This window comes from Haliaeetus albicilla, chromosome 1, assembly GCF_947461875.1.
Source record: "Haliaeetus albicilla chromosome 1, bHalAlb1.1, whole genome shotgun sequence".
Lineage (NCBI taxonomy): Eukaryota > Metazoa > Chordata > Aves > Accipitriformes > Accipitridae > Haliaeetus > Haliaeetus albicilla.
The window spans coordinates 84,782,474-84,794,951 of record NC_091483.1 but is presented as its reverse complement, the minus strand read 5'-3'; the positions used below and the strand labels follow the sequence as shown (position 1 = coordinate 84,794,951).

The 12,478-nt window shown below is 66.9% G+C and overlaps 1 protein-coding gene across 3 annotated transcripts; it reads left to right on the top strand.

Moving 5' to 3' along the window:
* Window positions 1–9,325: 9,325 nt before the first annotated feature.
* On the top strand, window positions 9,326–12,356 carry NAGK (N-acetylglucosamine kinase). 3 transcript variants are annotated; one of them, XM_069797428.1, is made up of 10 exons: window positions 9,326–9,388; window positions 9,949–10,033; window positions 10,268–10,366; window positions 10,483–10,624; window positions 10,733–10,843; window positions 10,928–11,040; window positions 11,246–11,333; window positions 11,686–11,783; window positions 11,875–11,953; window positions 12,048–12,356. In XM_069797428.1, exons 1-10 carry the CDS (start codon window positions 9,360–9,362, stop codon window positions 12,233–12,235), a joined length of 1,032 nt encoding a protein of 343 aa, XP_069653529.1. In that variant the 5' UTR covers window positions 9,326–9,359; the 3' UTR covers window positions 12,236–12,356. The 3 variants fall into 3 exon arrangements, with proteins under 3 accessions (XP_069653529.1, XP_069653547.1, XP_069653539.1); XM_069797446.1 differs by lacking the exon at window positions 11,246–11,333; XM_069797438.1 differs by lacking the exon at window positions 9,949–10,033 and having other exon boundaries at window positions 9,336–9,388.
* Window positions 12,357–12,478: the final 122 nt, after the last annotated feature.

Genomic DNA, 12,478 nt, shown 5'->3' with positions numbered 1-12,478 from the left:
GATGGGGACTTTGTGCCCCCCCCAGTCTTGTGCATCCCCATGGACCAGGATATCTTCCTTCTCCAGCCCCACACATCCCCATGGAGGGGATTTTGCCCCCCCCCCACATCCTGAGCATCCCCATGGAGGGGATTTTGCCCCCCAAGCCCCACACATCTCCGTGGATGGGATTTTGCCCCCCAAATCCTGAGCATCCCCATGGAGGGGATTTTGCCCCCCCACGTCCTGAGCATCCCCATGGAGGGGATTTTGCCCCCCTCAAGCCCCACTCATCCCCACAGATGGAGCTTTTTCAGCCCCCCCCAGCCCCACAGACATGGATTTTGCCCTCCCCAACCCCACACAACCCCACACCAGGATGCCTCCCACACCCCACACCCCCCCCAACCCTCTGGGTCTGGGAAGGGTGGGGGACAGGCAGGAAGAGGGGGGCAGCGGCTGCGCGGGGCTGAGCCCCATTCTTTATGCATCCCTGCCCTGATGCAGCCTGACAGGCCAGTTGCATTTGGTACCTCACACATAAGCGGCCGGAGCTGCCTGCTATTTTGGTTGATGCTAATTTGCTCCGTGTTGGGCTGCGGTTCACGCTCCGGTCAGCCTTGCCTGATACTATATTCCCGTTTGTTCCAGTAAAGGTTTTTCTGTCAGCTCCCCTTAGCCTTGACGTGCTCCCCGAACTGTGAATGCAACGCAGTTGGGGACCGGGCCATGTGAGCCTGTCAGCTCTGCTCCGCTCACTGGCCAGTGCTGGGGGCACCCTGGGGTGGGGGGCACCCTGCTCCCTTCGCCCCCAGGTCACCACATCTTGGGGAGGGGAGAGGCCATGGGGTGAGGGAGGAGCGGCGTTAGGAGCCCCAATGGGAAGGGGGACCCCAGCACATCCCCATGGGTTTTAGGGGAGCCTGGCTCGTCTCTGTGGGGTTTTAGGGGAGCCCAGCATGTCCCCACGGGGTGGTAGAGGAGTCCAACATGTCCCCTTGGTGTTCTAGGGGAGCCCAGCACATCTTCATGGGATTTTAGGGGAGCCCAGCACGTCCCCATGGTGTTCTAGGGGAGCCCAGCATGTCCCCATGGGGTGGTAGAGGAGTCTAACATGTCCCCATGGTGTTCTAGGGGAGCCCAGCACGTCCCCATGGGTTTTAGGGGAGCCCGGCACATCTCTGTGGGGTTTTAGGGGAGCCCAGCATGTCCCCATGGTGTTCTAGGGGAGCCCAGCACATCTCCATGGGGTTTTAGGGGAGCCCAGCACATCCCCATGGTGTTCTACGGGAGCCCAGCACGTCCCCATGGGGTTTCAGGGGAGCCCAGCACTTCTCCATGGAGTTTTAGGGGAGCCCAGCACATCCCCATGGGGTTTCAGGGGAGTCTGGCACATCCCCATGGGTTTTAGGGGAGCCCAGCACATCTCTATGGGGTTTTAGGGGAGCCCAGCATGTCCCCATGGGATTTTAGGGGAGCCCAGCACGTCCCCATGGGTTTTAGGGGAGCCCAGCACATCCCCACAGGGTGGCAGGGGAGCCCAGCACATCCCATGGGGTTTTAGGGGCACCCAGCACATCCCCATGGGGTGGTACAAGAGGCCCCCCCCCATGCCCCTGCCCACAATGTCCCATGCAACGCCACCAAGGCCCCCAGCCCGTGGATGCTCCTCCTGGAGGGACCCCACGGGGGGCAGAGGAGGTGGCTGAAAGCCTGGCAGGGCTGGTGAGGTGCCCCAGGGACCCCCACCCCGGCTGTGTCCTGCAGGGTGCTGGTCCCAGTGGGAGAGCTCAGCTGCCTGTTGGGGGTGCAAGGGGCCCCCCCCACATCCCCTGGCTCCCCACTGCCCTGTTGTCCCCAGCTCCCCTGCAGGGAAAAAATCTGTGGCTTCAGGTGCTCCCCTGGTCTTGGGGTGCCCATATGGATTTGGGGGAGGCCCCGGGGTTTCCACTTGGATTTGGGGTGCTCTCCTGGACCTAGGATGCTTACCTGGCTTTGGGGTGCTCCCCTGGCTCTGGGGGATGCCCTGGGGTTCCCACCTGGATTTGGGGTGCTCCCCCAGACCTGGGATACTCACCTGGCTTTGGGGTGCTCCCCTGGCTCTGGGGGATGCCCTGGGGTTCCCACCTGGATTTGGGGTGCTCCCCCAGACCTGGGATACTCACCTGGATTTGGGGTGCTCCCCTGGCTCTGGGGGATGCCCTGGGGTTCCCACCTGGATTTGGGGTGCTCCCCTGGACCTGGGGTGCTCCCCATCCCTCACAGCTCTCTCTCTCTGCTCCATCTCCTGCCCCTCTCCTCGATCACTCACGGGGTGCCCATGCCACCCCTCTTGCCCTCGGCTGGGGTTCGGGGGTCCCGTCTCCCCTTGGTGGGGTGTCCAGCCACCGCTCGCACCTCTTCCGAGCTTGGACTGCCCTCTAGTTTCCCACCTGGTGGGGACACAGAGCGGGGAGCTCCCGGGGCGGCTTCTCCACAGGACACCCATGATGCCCGCCCAGTGGGTGCCCCACTGGTGACACCGCCGAGCCTGGCCCTGGGACACGGCTCCAGGTCCGCAGCTCTCGGTGCACGGACACAGGCACAGTGCCAGGGCATCGTCACACACCGGCTCTGCCTCGGGTCCCCTCTTCTCCTCAGAGACCCCCATGGGGGTGAGGGGTGCTGGGCCTCATCCTGCACACATCCCACGGGCCAGCACCCACCATCCAGTACCCACGAATGCCCCACACGGCGGGTGGGGGGATGCCAATGCCCTGGGGGGGAGCATGGCCCCACAGCCTGCAGCGCTGCACACCCAGGGCACAGCCACGCTGTATCCCATTGCACAAGCATCGCATCCCATTGCACACGTGTCGCACCCCATCGCACACACGTCGCACCCCATTACACACGCGTCGCACCCCATCGCGCACACACACACGACATCCCATCGCGCGGGCGTTGCAGCTCGTCGTGCGGACTCAGCACCCCGTTGCACACGCGTCACGTCCCGTTGCACACACAGGGCATCCCGCTGCACGCGCGGCATCGCATTGCGCACGCACAGTGCCCCGGTGCACCCACAAACAACCCCCCCACACACACTTTCACATGGTGTCCCACCGCACCGACACAGCACCCCACTTGCACATCAGCACCCACGTGGCACCAGCACCCGCTCGGCACAGCCACACACCAGCACCCATCTGACCCACCAGCACCCACCGACGACCCTGAATCCCCGTGGGCAACCCCGGCCCCTGGGTGCTGGGGTGGCTGGGGGCCGGGGGGGGGGGCTGGGGGCTGTGGCTGCGTCAGCCGGGGATTAGCAGGGCTGGGATCTGCCTGAGCCCCTGATCCCTCTTAGCACCCAGCCCAGGTGCCCTCCCGGGGCTTAGCAGCCCCTGACGCCACCCAAAGCCGTCACCGGGTCCCCTGCGCCCACAGGGACGTGGGGGCACAAAGCGGGGGGGGGGGGTGGCAGAGCCGGCATCACCTGTGGGCTCTGGTCTCCTGGACTGAGCCCTGAATCCTTGCCTGTGCCACATGCTGGGGGTGCCCTGCCACGGGTGGGTGGGTGTGTGGGGGATTCTCGGGTGGCTAGTATGGGGTCAGCACCCTCCTGCAAGCCCCGCACCAGCTCTGCACCCACTGGGGTGAGAAGGGGCTTTTTTAGGGGACCCTCCCTGCACCCCAACATTGCGCCCTAAGACCTCAGCCCCTCCGCCAGCTCTGGGCTTCGGCTCCGGGCTCAGCCCCGGCTCCCAGCGAGCACTGGGAAGTGCCGGGAGATGCCCAGTACGGCCCCACCGTGGTGGCATGAGCATGGCCCCACGGACACTCATGGGTGCAGGGGGCCTGTCCCCCCCCCGACGGCACCGTGGGACCCCCAGGTGCCACTGCCTCGCCAGCTCAGCCAGCAGCTCCGTGCCCGGGGGAGACGGCGGGCAGCCCGGTGACACCAGCTTGGTGACGCCAACCCGGTGACACCAGTCCAGCTCTAAATCCCTCCTGTGAGCCGGAAAAAAAAACCCCCGACCCCTCCTTCGGAGTTTATTAACTCATTTTCAGAGCTCGGCCCCGCCGGCTGCCAGCGCAGGAGCTAACTAGGTCAGGCGTGCGCCTCTGCCGCCGGCCATCGCGGCCACGCCGGGCGCCAACCGCCCTCCCGCCGAACAGGGGACACGAGGGGACACGAGGGGACACGGGGGATGGGATGACCCCAGGACCCCACAGCCAGCACCCCTCTTTGGGGTCACGGCGGAGGCAGGAGCCGTGCCCGTAGGCAGCCCGGTGTGTGAGCACACGCCTTCCCACGCGCGTGCATGCACGCTCGTGCACACATGTGAGCACACACGCGCCTTCCTATAGATGGGGAAACTGAGGCACGGGGAGGTAAAGGATGCACCGAAGGCACCTTGCCCCAGGGTGGCCTGGGGGTGCCCCTGTCCTGGGGGATCCTACCCCCCCCCAGCCCCGCCCTGCAATAAGATCAATTAGAGATGCACAGATCAGCTCTAACGAGCGGCGTCCAGCAGCTCAGCCGCCCTCTGCCCCTACTAATGCTCTGCCTCTTGCAAAGCGGCTCCGTGGCCCCGACACCCCCCCCCAACACTGGGACCCCTACGCTGGGGCTGAGCTGGGGGGGGACAGGAAGGGGGCCGGGGCTGGGAAACGCTAAGTTGGCAAAATGGCTTGGAGGGTGGGAGGGGGGTTTGGTGTAGGAGAGGGGTCGAGGGTCTGGCCTGATGGTGACGGGCACCCGCTCCATGTCAGGGCATTGAAGGGCATCTCTCCTCACCTGGGGGGAGCCAGGATCCGTCCCCATCCCTGTCCCCATCCCCATCCTTCTCCCCATCCCTGTCCCCATCCCCATCCCCATCCCTGTCCCCATCCCTGTCCCCATCCCCATCCCCATCCCTGTCCCCATCCCTGTCCCCATCCCCGTCCCCATCCCCGTCCCCATCCCCATCCCTGTCCCCCACCCCATCCTTGTCCCCATCCCCATGGCTTCTCTCTGCCGCTGGCCGAAGAAGACAGAAGCGTGGTCCACAGGGCAGCGTGGTCTGTGCTCCGTGGGTGATCGACACAGGTGACATTCCCCAGTGGAAAGGTCATGAGCACATCCCTGTGCTTGGCCCTGGCCCTCAGAGCCACCACCGCTCCCCAAAACGCGCAGCAGCTCCCTGGCGTGGACCGGTGCCACAGGAGCCACCCCGGGTGTCCCCAGCACCACGACCCCACTGCAGCTGCCCGAGCTCGGACCCCCATGCTGCCTCCCCCATGTCCCCTCCGTGCCACCTCCCCATGTCCCACGTGCCTTTCCAGAGTTCACCTCCACGTCCCCTCTGCAGATGTCTGGGTGGAAGGTGGCAGAGCGTGAGCACAAATGCCACCGACACAAGCCCCTTCCAAGGGGGACGGGTCCAGGGGACCCCCCCGGGTGGGTGCAGCCATGGTCTGGCTGGTTGTGACACCCTGCGCTCAGCCCGTCCCCTGGGCAGGCTCAGGGGGCTGGAAATATGAGGGGGGGGTGGATGGATGAATGGAGGGAGGGACAGACGGGTGGATGGATGGAGGGATGGATGGAGGGGTGGACGCAGAGCTGGATGGATGGATGGAAGGATGGAAAGAGGGGTGGATGGATGGAAAGAGGGGTGGGTGGGTGGATGGATGGAGGGATGGGTGGATGGTTGGATGGATGGATGGAGGGATGGGTGGGTGGATGGATGCATGGGTGGGTGGGTGGATGGATGGATGGGTGGATGAATGGACATACAGACAGATGGATGGACGCTATGGGAATGGGACGGATACAGAACCTACCGCACAGACGGAATCTCTGGGATCGGAGAGGGGTCAAGGAGCTGGAGGAAGGCAGCCGGGCACAGGGAAGGACAGACGGACAGGGCCCGCTTCACCCTCATGTCTGCGGCTCTGCTCTCCCAGAGCTCTCCTGGCCAGTGCCTCGTCCCGCTGGTCCCAGTGCCAGTGGCACAGAGGTGGCCCTGCACTGTGCCAGACCCAACTGGGATACACCACAGCCCCGGCACCGCCCTGCTGGGATGGGGATGGGTTCAAGGAGTGGGTGCTCCCAGGTCACCCCGAATCCGGCCCCAAGGGCTGCCTGGTTATGGGGCAGCATCCAGCCCCTCTGCAGCCCCCCAAAGCTGGGCAGCTGCTGACCCCGTCCCACCATCACCCCAAGCCCCATTTTGCTGCTCACCGGCCTCTTCCTCCATGCAGGGTGTCCCCGGGACGGAGCCGGTGCTGGCTCTGGTCCCCGGCTCAGCGCCGCACCCAGCCCACCCACTGCCGCAGCCCATTTTCCAACCCACGGCCAGCGGGACGGATCCGGACCCCCAAAATATATCTCAGCCACTCCAAGATCAGAGTCTCCACGCCGGCGCCGAGGGCGGCAGAGCAGAATAAACCCACTCCCGGCTGCCATAGCGGGGCCTTCCTCCCACCTCTCCCTCCTCTGCCTCCCGAGCTGGGTCCTGCACGGCAGCCGGCGACCCCCGGCACCCACGGGATGCTTGAGCGGACGAAGCGGGGCTCGGGCGAGCTAACGAAGCGGGGCTTGGGCGAGAGCTAATGAAGCAGGGCTGAGCCCAAGCTAACGAAGCGGGGCTCAGCCTACGCGCCGACGTCCTCTCTCCGCCCCGGTGTCCTCGCTCGCCCTCCCCATGCCCGTCCGGCACCGACGGCGGCTTCGGAGCTGGAGCCACCCCGGGTCTGCCCAGGGTCCGGTGGGATCGGGGGGTCCTCTGGAGCATTCCCGGCTCCCGCATCCCATGTCTGGGGGGTCTGCGGAGGGGTGCGGTGGAGGCACCGAGGACATTTGCTGCCTGTTTGCCTGCAAATCCCAAATCGCCATGTCTTACCCCGAGCGGGTGCAGGGCCCACACGTCTTTCACGCGCCTGGGCTTCGGTCCGGCCGGTGCCACCTCTTGCCCTGGTCAGATCCAAGATGGAGAGAGCCACCGCCACCGGGTTGGGGACGGGCTTGGGGTCGAGGTCGGGAGGTGCTGGTGACCGCTGCCCTCCAGTCCCAATCCCCGAGCAGGACATCGGGATGCACTCAGGGCGCTGCCGGCATCACCCCACCGGCTCCGAGGGTGGCATCCAGCCCACGCAGGGACATCGCTGTCCCATCCCACGGGCCTTGTGGGACACACGCCACGGCCCCACAGACTCACCCACAGCTCCCGGCCCCTCGGCAGCCGCCGCTGCCGGCTCCGCTCAAACTTTGCCACAAGTTGAGACAAAGGCAGCGGGTCCCGTCCCTGTCCCCTGTCCCCGCTGTCCCCAGACAGCCTGGTGCCACCAGGACTTAATGAGGGCACGAGGGCGGTGGGCTCAGGGGCTCAGGGGCTGCACACACACACACACACACACACACACACAGCAGCTTAACCCTTCCCCTGCCGCTCCTCTCCACCCCATCTTTGGGGTAGCTGGGGACTTTTTTGGGGGCTCCGCTGTGCCCCCGGTGCTCCCTGCACCCCATATTGGCCTTGGGGGGTCCTAGCCGCAGCCCCCTGGGGCTCCACACCCTGTAAAATGCTTGGGAAGAATGCGGATACCCCAAGCGTCTTTGTCCCCAGAGCCATGCAGAACAGCGTGGCCAAAGTCCCCATCCCACTGGGTCCATCTGCAGCACCCCATGGCCATGGGGCACTCCCCAGTGCCGGGAAGGAGGGTCCTCACTGGGGACAAGGCACCCCCCCAGCCCCAGGTCTCACCCTGTGTCCCACAGCACAGGGGAGACCCAGAAGGGCTGGAGCTGGCAGGCGGGGGGGGAGCTGACCCCAGTCCTGGGCTGGCTGCTCCACTGGTGTCCCTGTCCCAGCACCCCGGGACCAGGGAAGCCCCAGCAGCAGCAACGTCACTGGGCCACGCGTGGGATGGTCTGCTCTGTCCTGCCAGACTGGAACCAGCATCCTGCCCATGCTGGGCCACCTCTTACTGCCACCCAGTCTCTGTCCTGTCATCCCCATCTTATGACACCCCTTGCCTCACCTGCTCCTGCCTGCCCCATCTTCCCCCACCTCCTCTTTCCATTCTGATGTGTCCGTCCATCCATCTGCTCAGCCATCCACCTCTCCATCCTCTCCACCATGCCATCACCCCCTCCATCCCTTTGCCCTTCTATCTTCTCCATCCATCCATCCATCCTCTTCATCCATCTACACCTCTGCCTTCTCCATCCGCCCCTCCATCTTCTCCATCCTTCCAACTGCTCAGCCATCCAGCTCTCCATCCACCCCTCCATCCCCTCCATCCATCTGCCTTTCCATCTTCTCCATCCTTCCATCCATCCATCTATGTCCGTCCACCAGCCTGCCTTCTGCCTCCACCCACTCAGCCATCCACCCTGCTATCCTTTTTATCTCTCCACCCCTCCATCTTCTCCACCCAGCCATCCATCCATCTGCCCATCCCTCTATCCCTCCATCTTCTCCATCCATCCATCCATCCATCCATCCATCCGAGACCATCCATCCCTTCCATCCACCCACCATCACCGCCATCCTCTCCCTCCATCGCCCCCCTCCACCTCAGCCCCTGGCGCGGGGGCAGCGGCGGGGCGCAGCGGCTGTCACCCGCTGTCACCCACAGAAGGGGCCGCGGTGCCCGAGGAGGGGCTCAGCTGCGCCCGTGCCCCCCCGTCTGCCACTTGGCTGGGTCTCGGCTGATGGGAGCTGACAGCCGCTCCCGTGCTTGTTAGCGATGCTCTAAGGAGGGGAAGGGGGTCTCGGCTCACGGGGAGGGGGACCCCAGCCCCTGCCACTGTCCTGTCGTCCCCCCCCGGGGGAATTGGGCTTTGGGGACAGAGGAGGACCTCGGTGCCGTGGTGGCTTCTGGCCCACGGACACGTCCCCCAGCTTCAACCCCACTGCTGGGACCCGGAGGGCAGACATGGCGGGGGGGGGGGGGGGGGGGGGCTGGAGTGGGGGACCCCCTTTTGCTCGGATGCAAGATCCCGGGGGGTGCCAGGGCGTGGGGCAGTGTCCCGGGTGGGTGCATAGGCAGGGCTGTGTCTCGGGTGGGTGCACGCGTGGGGCTGTGTCCCGGGTGGGTACGCCGAACTGTGTCCCGCGTGATCCCGCACCCCTGCACGTGTATGACCCCCGGGAACGATCCCTCGCCCCCCCGACCCCATCCCACAGGGCTCCACGGGGCTACGGGGCGGGGGGGGGGGAAGCCGGTGTCGGAGGGGCGGCACAGGGACCCGGGGCGGGCGGAGGGGCGGGGCAAGGACCCAGGGAGGCGGGGGGAGGCGGAGCGGGGCGGAGGTGGGAGCGGGGAGCGGGGCGGAGCCATAGGCGGGGCGTGCCGCGGGGGAGGGCGTGGCCAAGGAGCCGGGGAGGGCGGGGCGTGTCCCGGCGGAGATGGCGTCGCTCTTCGGCGGCGTGGAGGGGTGAGGGGTCGCGCCGCGGGTGGGGTGGGGGGGTCCCCACGGGGCTCTGCATCCCCCCCCGTACCCTGATCCCTCCGGGTACCCTGGGCTGAAGCCGGACAACCCCTCACCGACCCCTACTGCCCCCCCCCCGGCTACCCCCAGCCTGGGGTGGGGGGCGCAGAAGGGGTGGGGGGGGGGGGCAGGAGCCGGTCGGGGGGGGGGGGGGGGGCCGCTCCGGCGGCCCCCCCCCCCCCCCGACCGGCTCCTGCCCCCCCCCCCCGACCCCTCCTGCCCGATGCAGGGTGGGGCCAGGGACCGAGCTCAGTGGGGCAGGATGGGGGCGTCAGGAGCCCCCCCCCCCAGCGACCCCCATCCTGGTGTGACCACCCCCCCAAGGCCCCACATTCTGGTCGCCCCCCCCCAGCACCCCGAAGGGCTGGTTTAGGGGGCTGCAGGGAGTCCCTGGGGAGATGCAGACCCGGGGTGCGAGGGGTCCGCCCTCCCCACTGGGGATCGGGGATGGAGGCGGGGGGCATGGGGTAGTGCTGGCAGCCGGCCCCCCCCTATTCTCTCCGCAGCGGGGGCACCCACTCCAGGGTGGTGGTGGTCTCTGGAGATGGCCGGATCCTGGCCGAGACGGAGGGACCCTGTACGAACCACTGGGTGAGCTGGGGGACACCCCCCTACCCAGCCTGGGCCGGGGGGGGACACACCCTGGTTGTCCCCAAGCTGCCGGGGTGCTTGGGTGGGATGAGGCCACCGGAGAAGGTGCCGGGGTGTTGCTGGCAGCAGAGCTTTTGGCTGCGCGGGACCCCCCAGGGATGGAACCTGGCTTGGGGGGGGTATATGTGGGGGCTTTAGCGTGTCCCTGTTCCCCCCCCCCATCTCGGCTCTCAGCTCGTCGGCTCCGAGAAGTGCCTGGAGAGGATCGAGCGGATGGTCAGCGAGGCCAAGACCAAAGCCGGGGCCGACCCCCATGTCCCCCTCCGCTCGCTGGTGAGTCCCCCACCTCCACCGTGCTCCTCTGGGACCAGCATCCTCCCCAAGGATGCTTGGGCTCTGTGTGTCCCCCCCGCCCCCAGGGGTGACAGGGACTCTCCGGTGTGGGACAGGGGCTGTCCCTGAGCGGGGGTGACCAGAAAGACGCCATCGGCAAAATGACGGAGGAGCTACACCGGCGCTTCCCCCACCTGAGCCAGAGTTACTACATCACCAACGACGCCGTCGGGGCCATGGCCACCGCCACCGACCACGGTAGGGGACAGCTTGGCCCCCCGGGGGGGTGACGGTGAGGGGAACGTGCCGGTGCTGGGGAGGGGGCAACCGCACCGTCCCCCTTTCCGCCGGCTCTGACCCTTCAAGGCGGCATCGTCCTGATCTCGGGTACTGGCTCCAACTGCAAACTCATCAACCCCGACGGGTCGGAGACGGGCTGCGGCGGCTGGGGACACATGATGGGTGACGAAGGCTCAGGTGAGCAGGGGGGTGGCGGTGGGGGGGCCACCAGCGGGGTGGTGGTGGTGGTGGGGCTCAGCTGGATCCTCACTCCGTCCGCAGCGTACTGGATCGCCCATCAAGCCGTGAAGATGGTGTTCGACTGCATGGACAACCTGGAGGTGCCGCCCCACGATGTCGGCTACATCAAGCAGGCCATGTTCGACTACTTCCAGGTGCTGCTGCTGCTGGGGGGGTCCCGGGGAGGGGTGGGGGGGGCTCTGGACTGTGTGCCGGGGTCTGGGCTGCACCCCATGATGGTGGGGTCTGGGGGATGCTCCAGGCTGCGCACCGGGGCGGTGGGGGTCCGGGGGGGGATCCCTTGGGCTGGCAGCCAGGACACAGGGCTCACTGGGGGGTTTCCCCGCCCCGGCATTACAGATATCTGACAGGATGGGCCTCCTGACGCATCTCTACCGCACCTTCGAGAAGTCCAAGTTTGCGGGGTTTTGCCAGAAGCTGGCAGAGGGTAGGGAAGCCCTTTCCCCAAGGGGCACAGGGGGAAGGGGTTGTATGGGGCGGGGGGGCAGACCCCAGGGCAGCCCATCCTTGGGGCGATCGGGGTGACCCGTCCCTGCCACCCTCGGTCCCCCTGTCACCCCTTTGCCGTCCCTCCCCGTGACGGCTGCCCGGACCCGATCTCTGCCCCCAGCGCACCCTTCACCCCGAGCATCCTCTGCCCTCGTCAAGGGGGGACGTGCCGCTCCCCCCACGCAGCCCAGCCTGGCTTGTGGGAGCCGGGTGCGAGCCCTGGTGGGTGCAGGGGTGCGGGTGGGGGGTCCCAGGTCCCCGTCCCACTCCCCCCCGACCCCTGTACCCAGGTGCCCAGGCTGGGGACCCACTCTGCTGCCACATCTTCAACAAGGCAGGCGAAGTCCTGGCTCGCCATGTCGTCGCTGTGCTGCCCAAAATCGACAGGGTGAGAGGCAATGGGGATGGGGAGGGAGGTGGGGGGGGGGGGGGGGGGGCCCGGTGCTGGGTCTCACCCGCTGACCCTCTTCCCCCTGCAGAGCCTGTTCCTGGGGGAGCTGGGGCTGCCCATCGTCTGCGTGGGCTCCGTCTGGAATAGCTGGGAGAGGATGCAGGCGGGTGAGCGGAGGGATGGGGGCTGCTGGGAGTGGGGAGGGGGGGGGTCCTGCGGTCCCCTGTAACCCCAACCCTCTGTGTGTCCCCCCCCCTCCAGGGTTCATCCGTGTGCTGGCACAGGCACGGGAGGAGACCCCCGGCCACGTCTTCTCCCGGTTCAGCCTCCTGAAGCTGAAGCGCTCCTCGGCGCTGGGGGGGGCCCGCTTGGGTGCCAGGAATATCGGCCAGGCTCTGCCCTTGGACTACGCCGGCAACGTGGATGTCTTCTACACCCACGTCTTCTAGCTGTGGCCCCCCACGGCTCCCTCCCATCCCCGGGAAGGGAGGGACCCTCCGCACAGGGCAGCAGGGGGATTTGGACAAATGAGTTTTGTAATTTGGCAATAAAAGGGTTGCACTGCCCAAAGGGAAATGGGCGTGATGGGGCAGCGTGGGGCTGGGAGCGTGGCTCAGCAGCCACGAGGAGAGGAACCGACCTCGGTGCAGGGGTTGGGGGGGGGTGTGCTCCAAGCTGTGGTGGGGACGTTG

What these genes read in the sequence shown, in the direction of transcription:
- NAGK (XM_069797428.1), top strand. Translation starts at nt 9,360, where the DNA reads ATGGCGTCGCTCTTCGGCGGCGTGGAGGG. An exon ending in ATGTCCCCCTCCGCTCGCTG is followed by an intron (nt 10,367 to 10,482) that starts GTGAGTCCCCCA and finishes GGTGTGGGACAG; the next exon opens with GGGCTGTCCCTGAGCGGGGG. An exon ending in TGCTGCCCAAAATCGACAGG is followed by an intron (nt 11,784 to 11,874) that starts GTGAGAGGCAAT and finishes TTCCCCCTGCAG; the next exon opens with AGCCTGTTCCTGGGGGAGCT.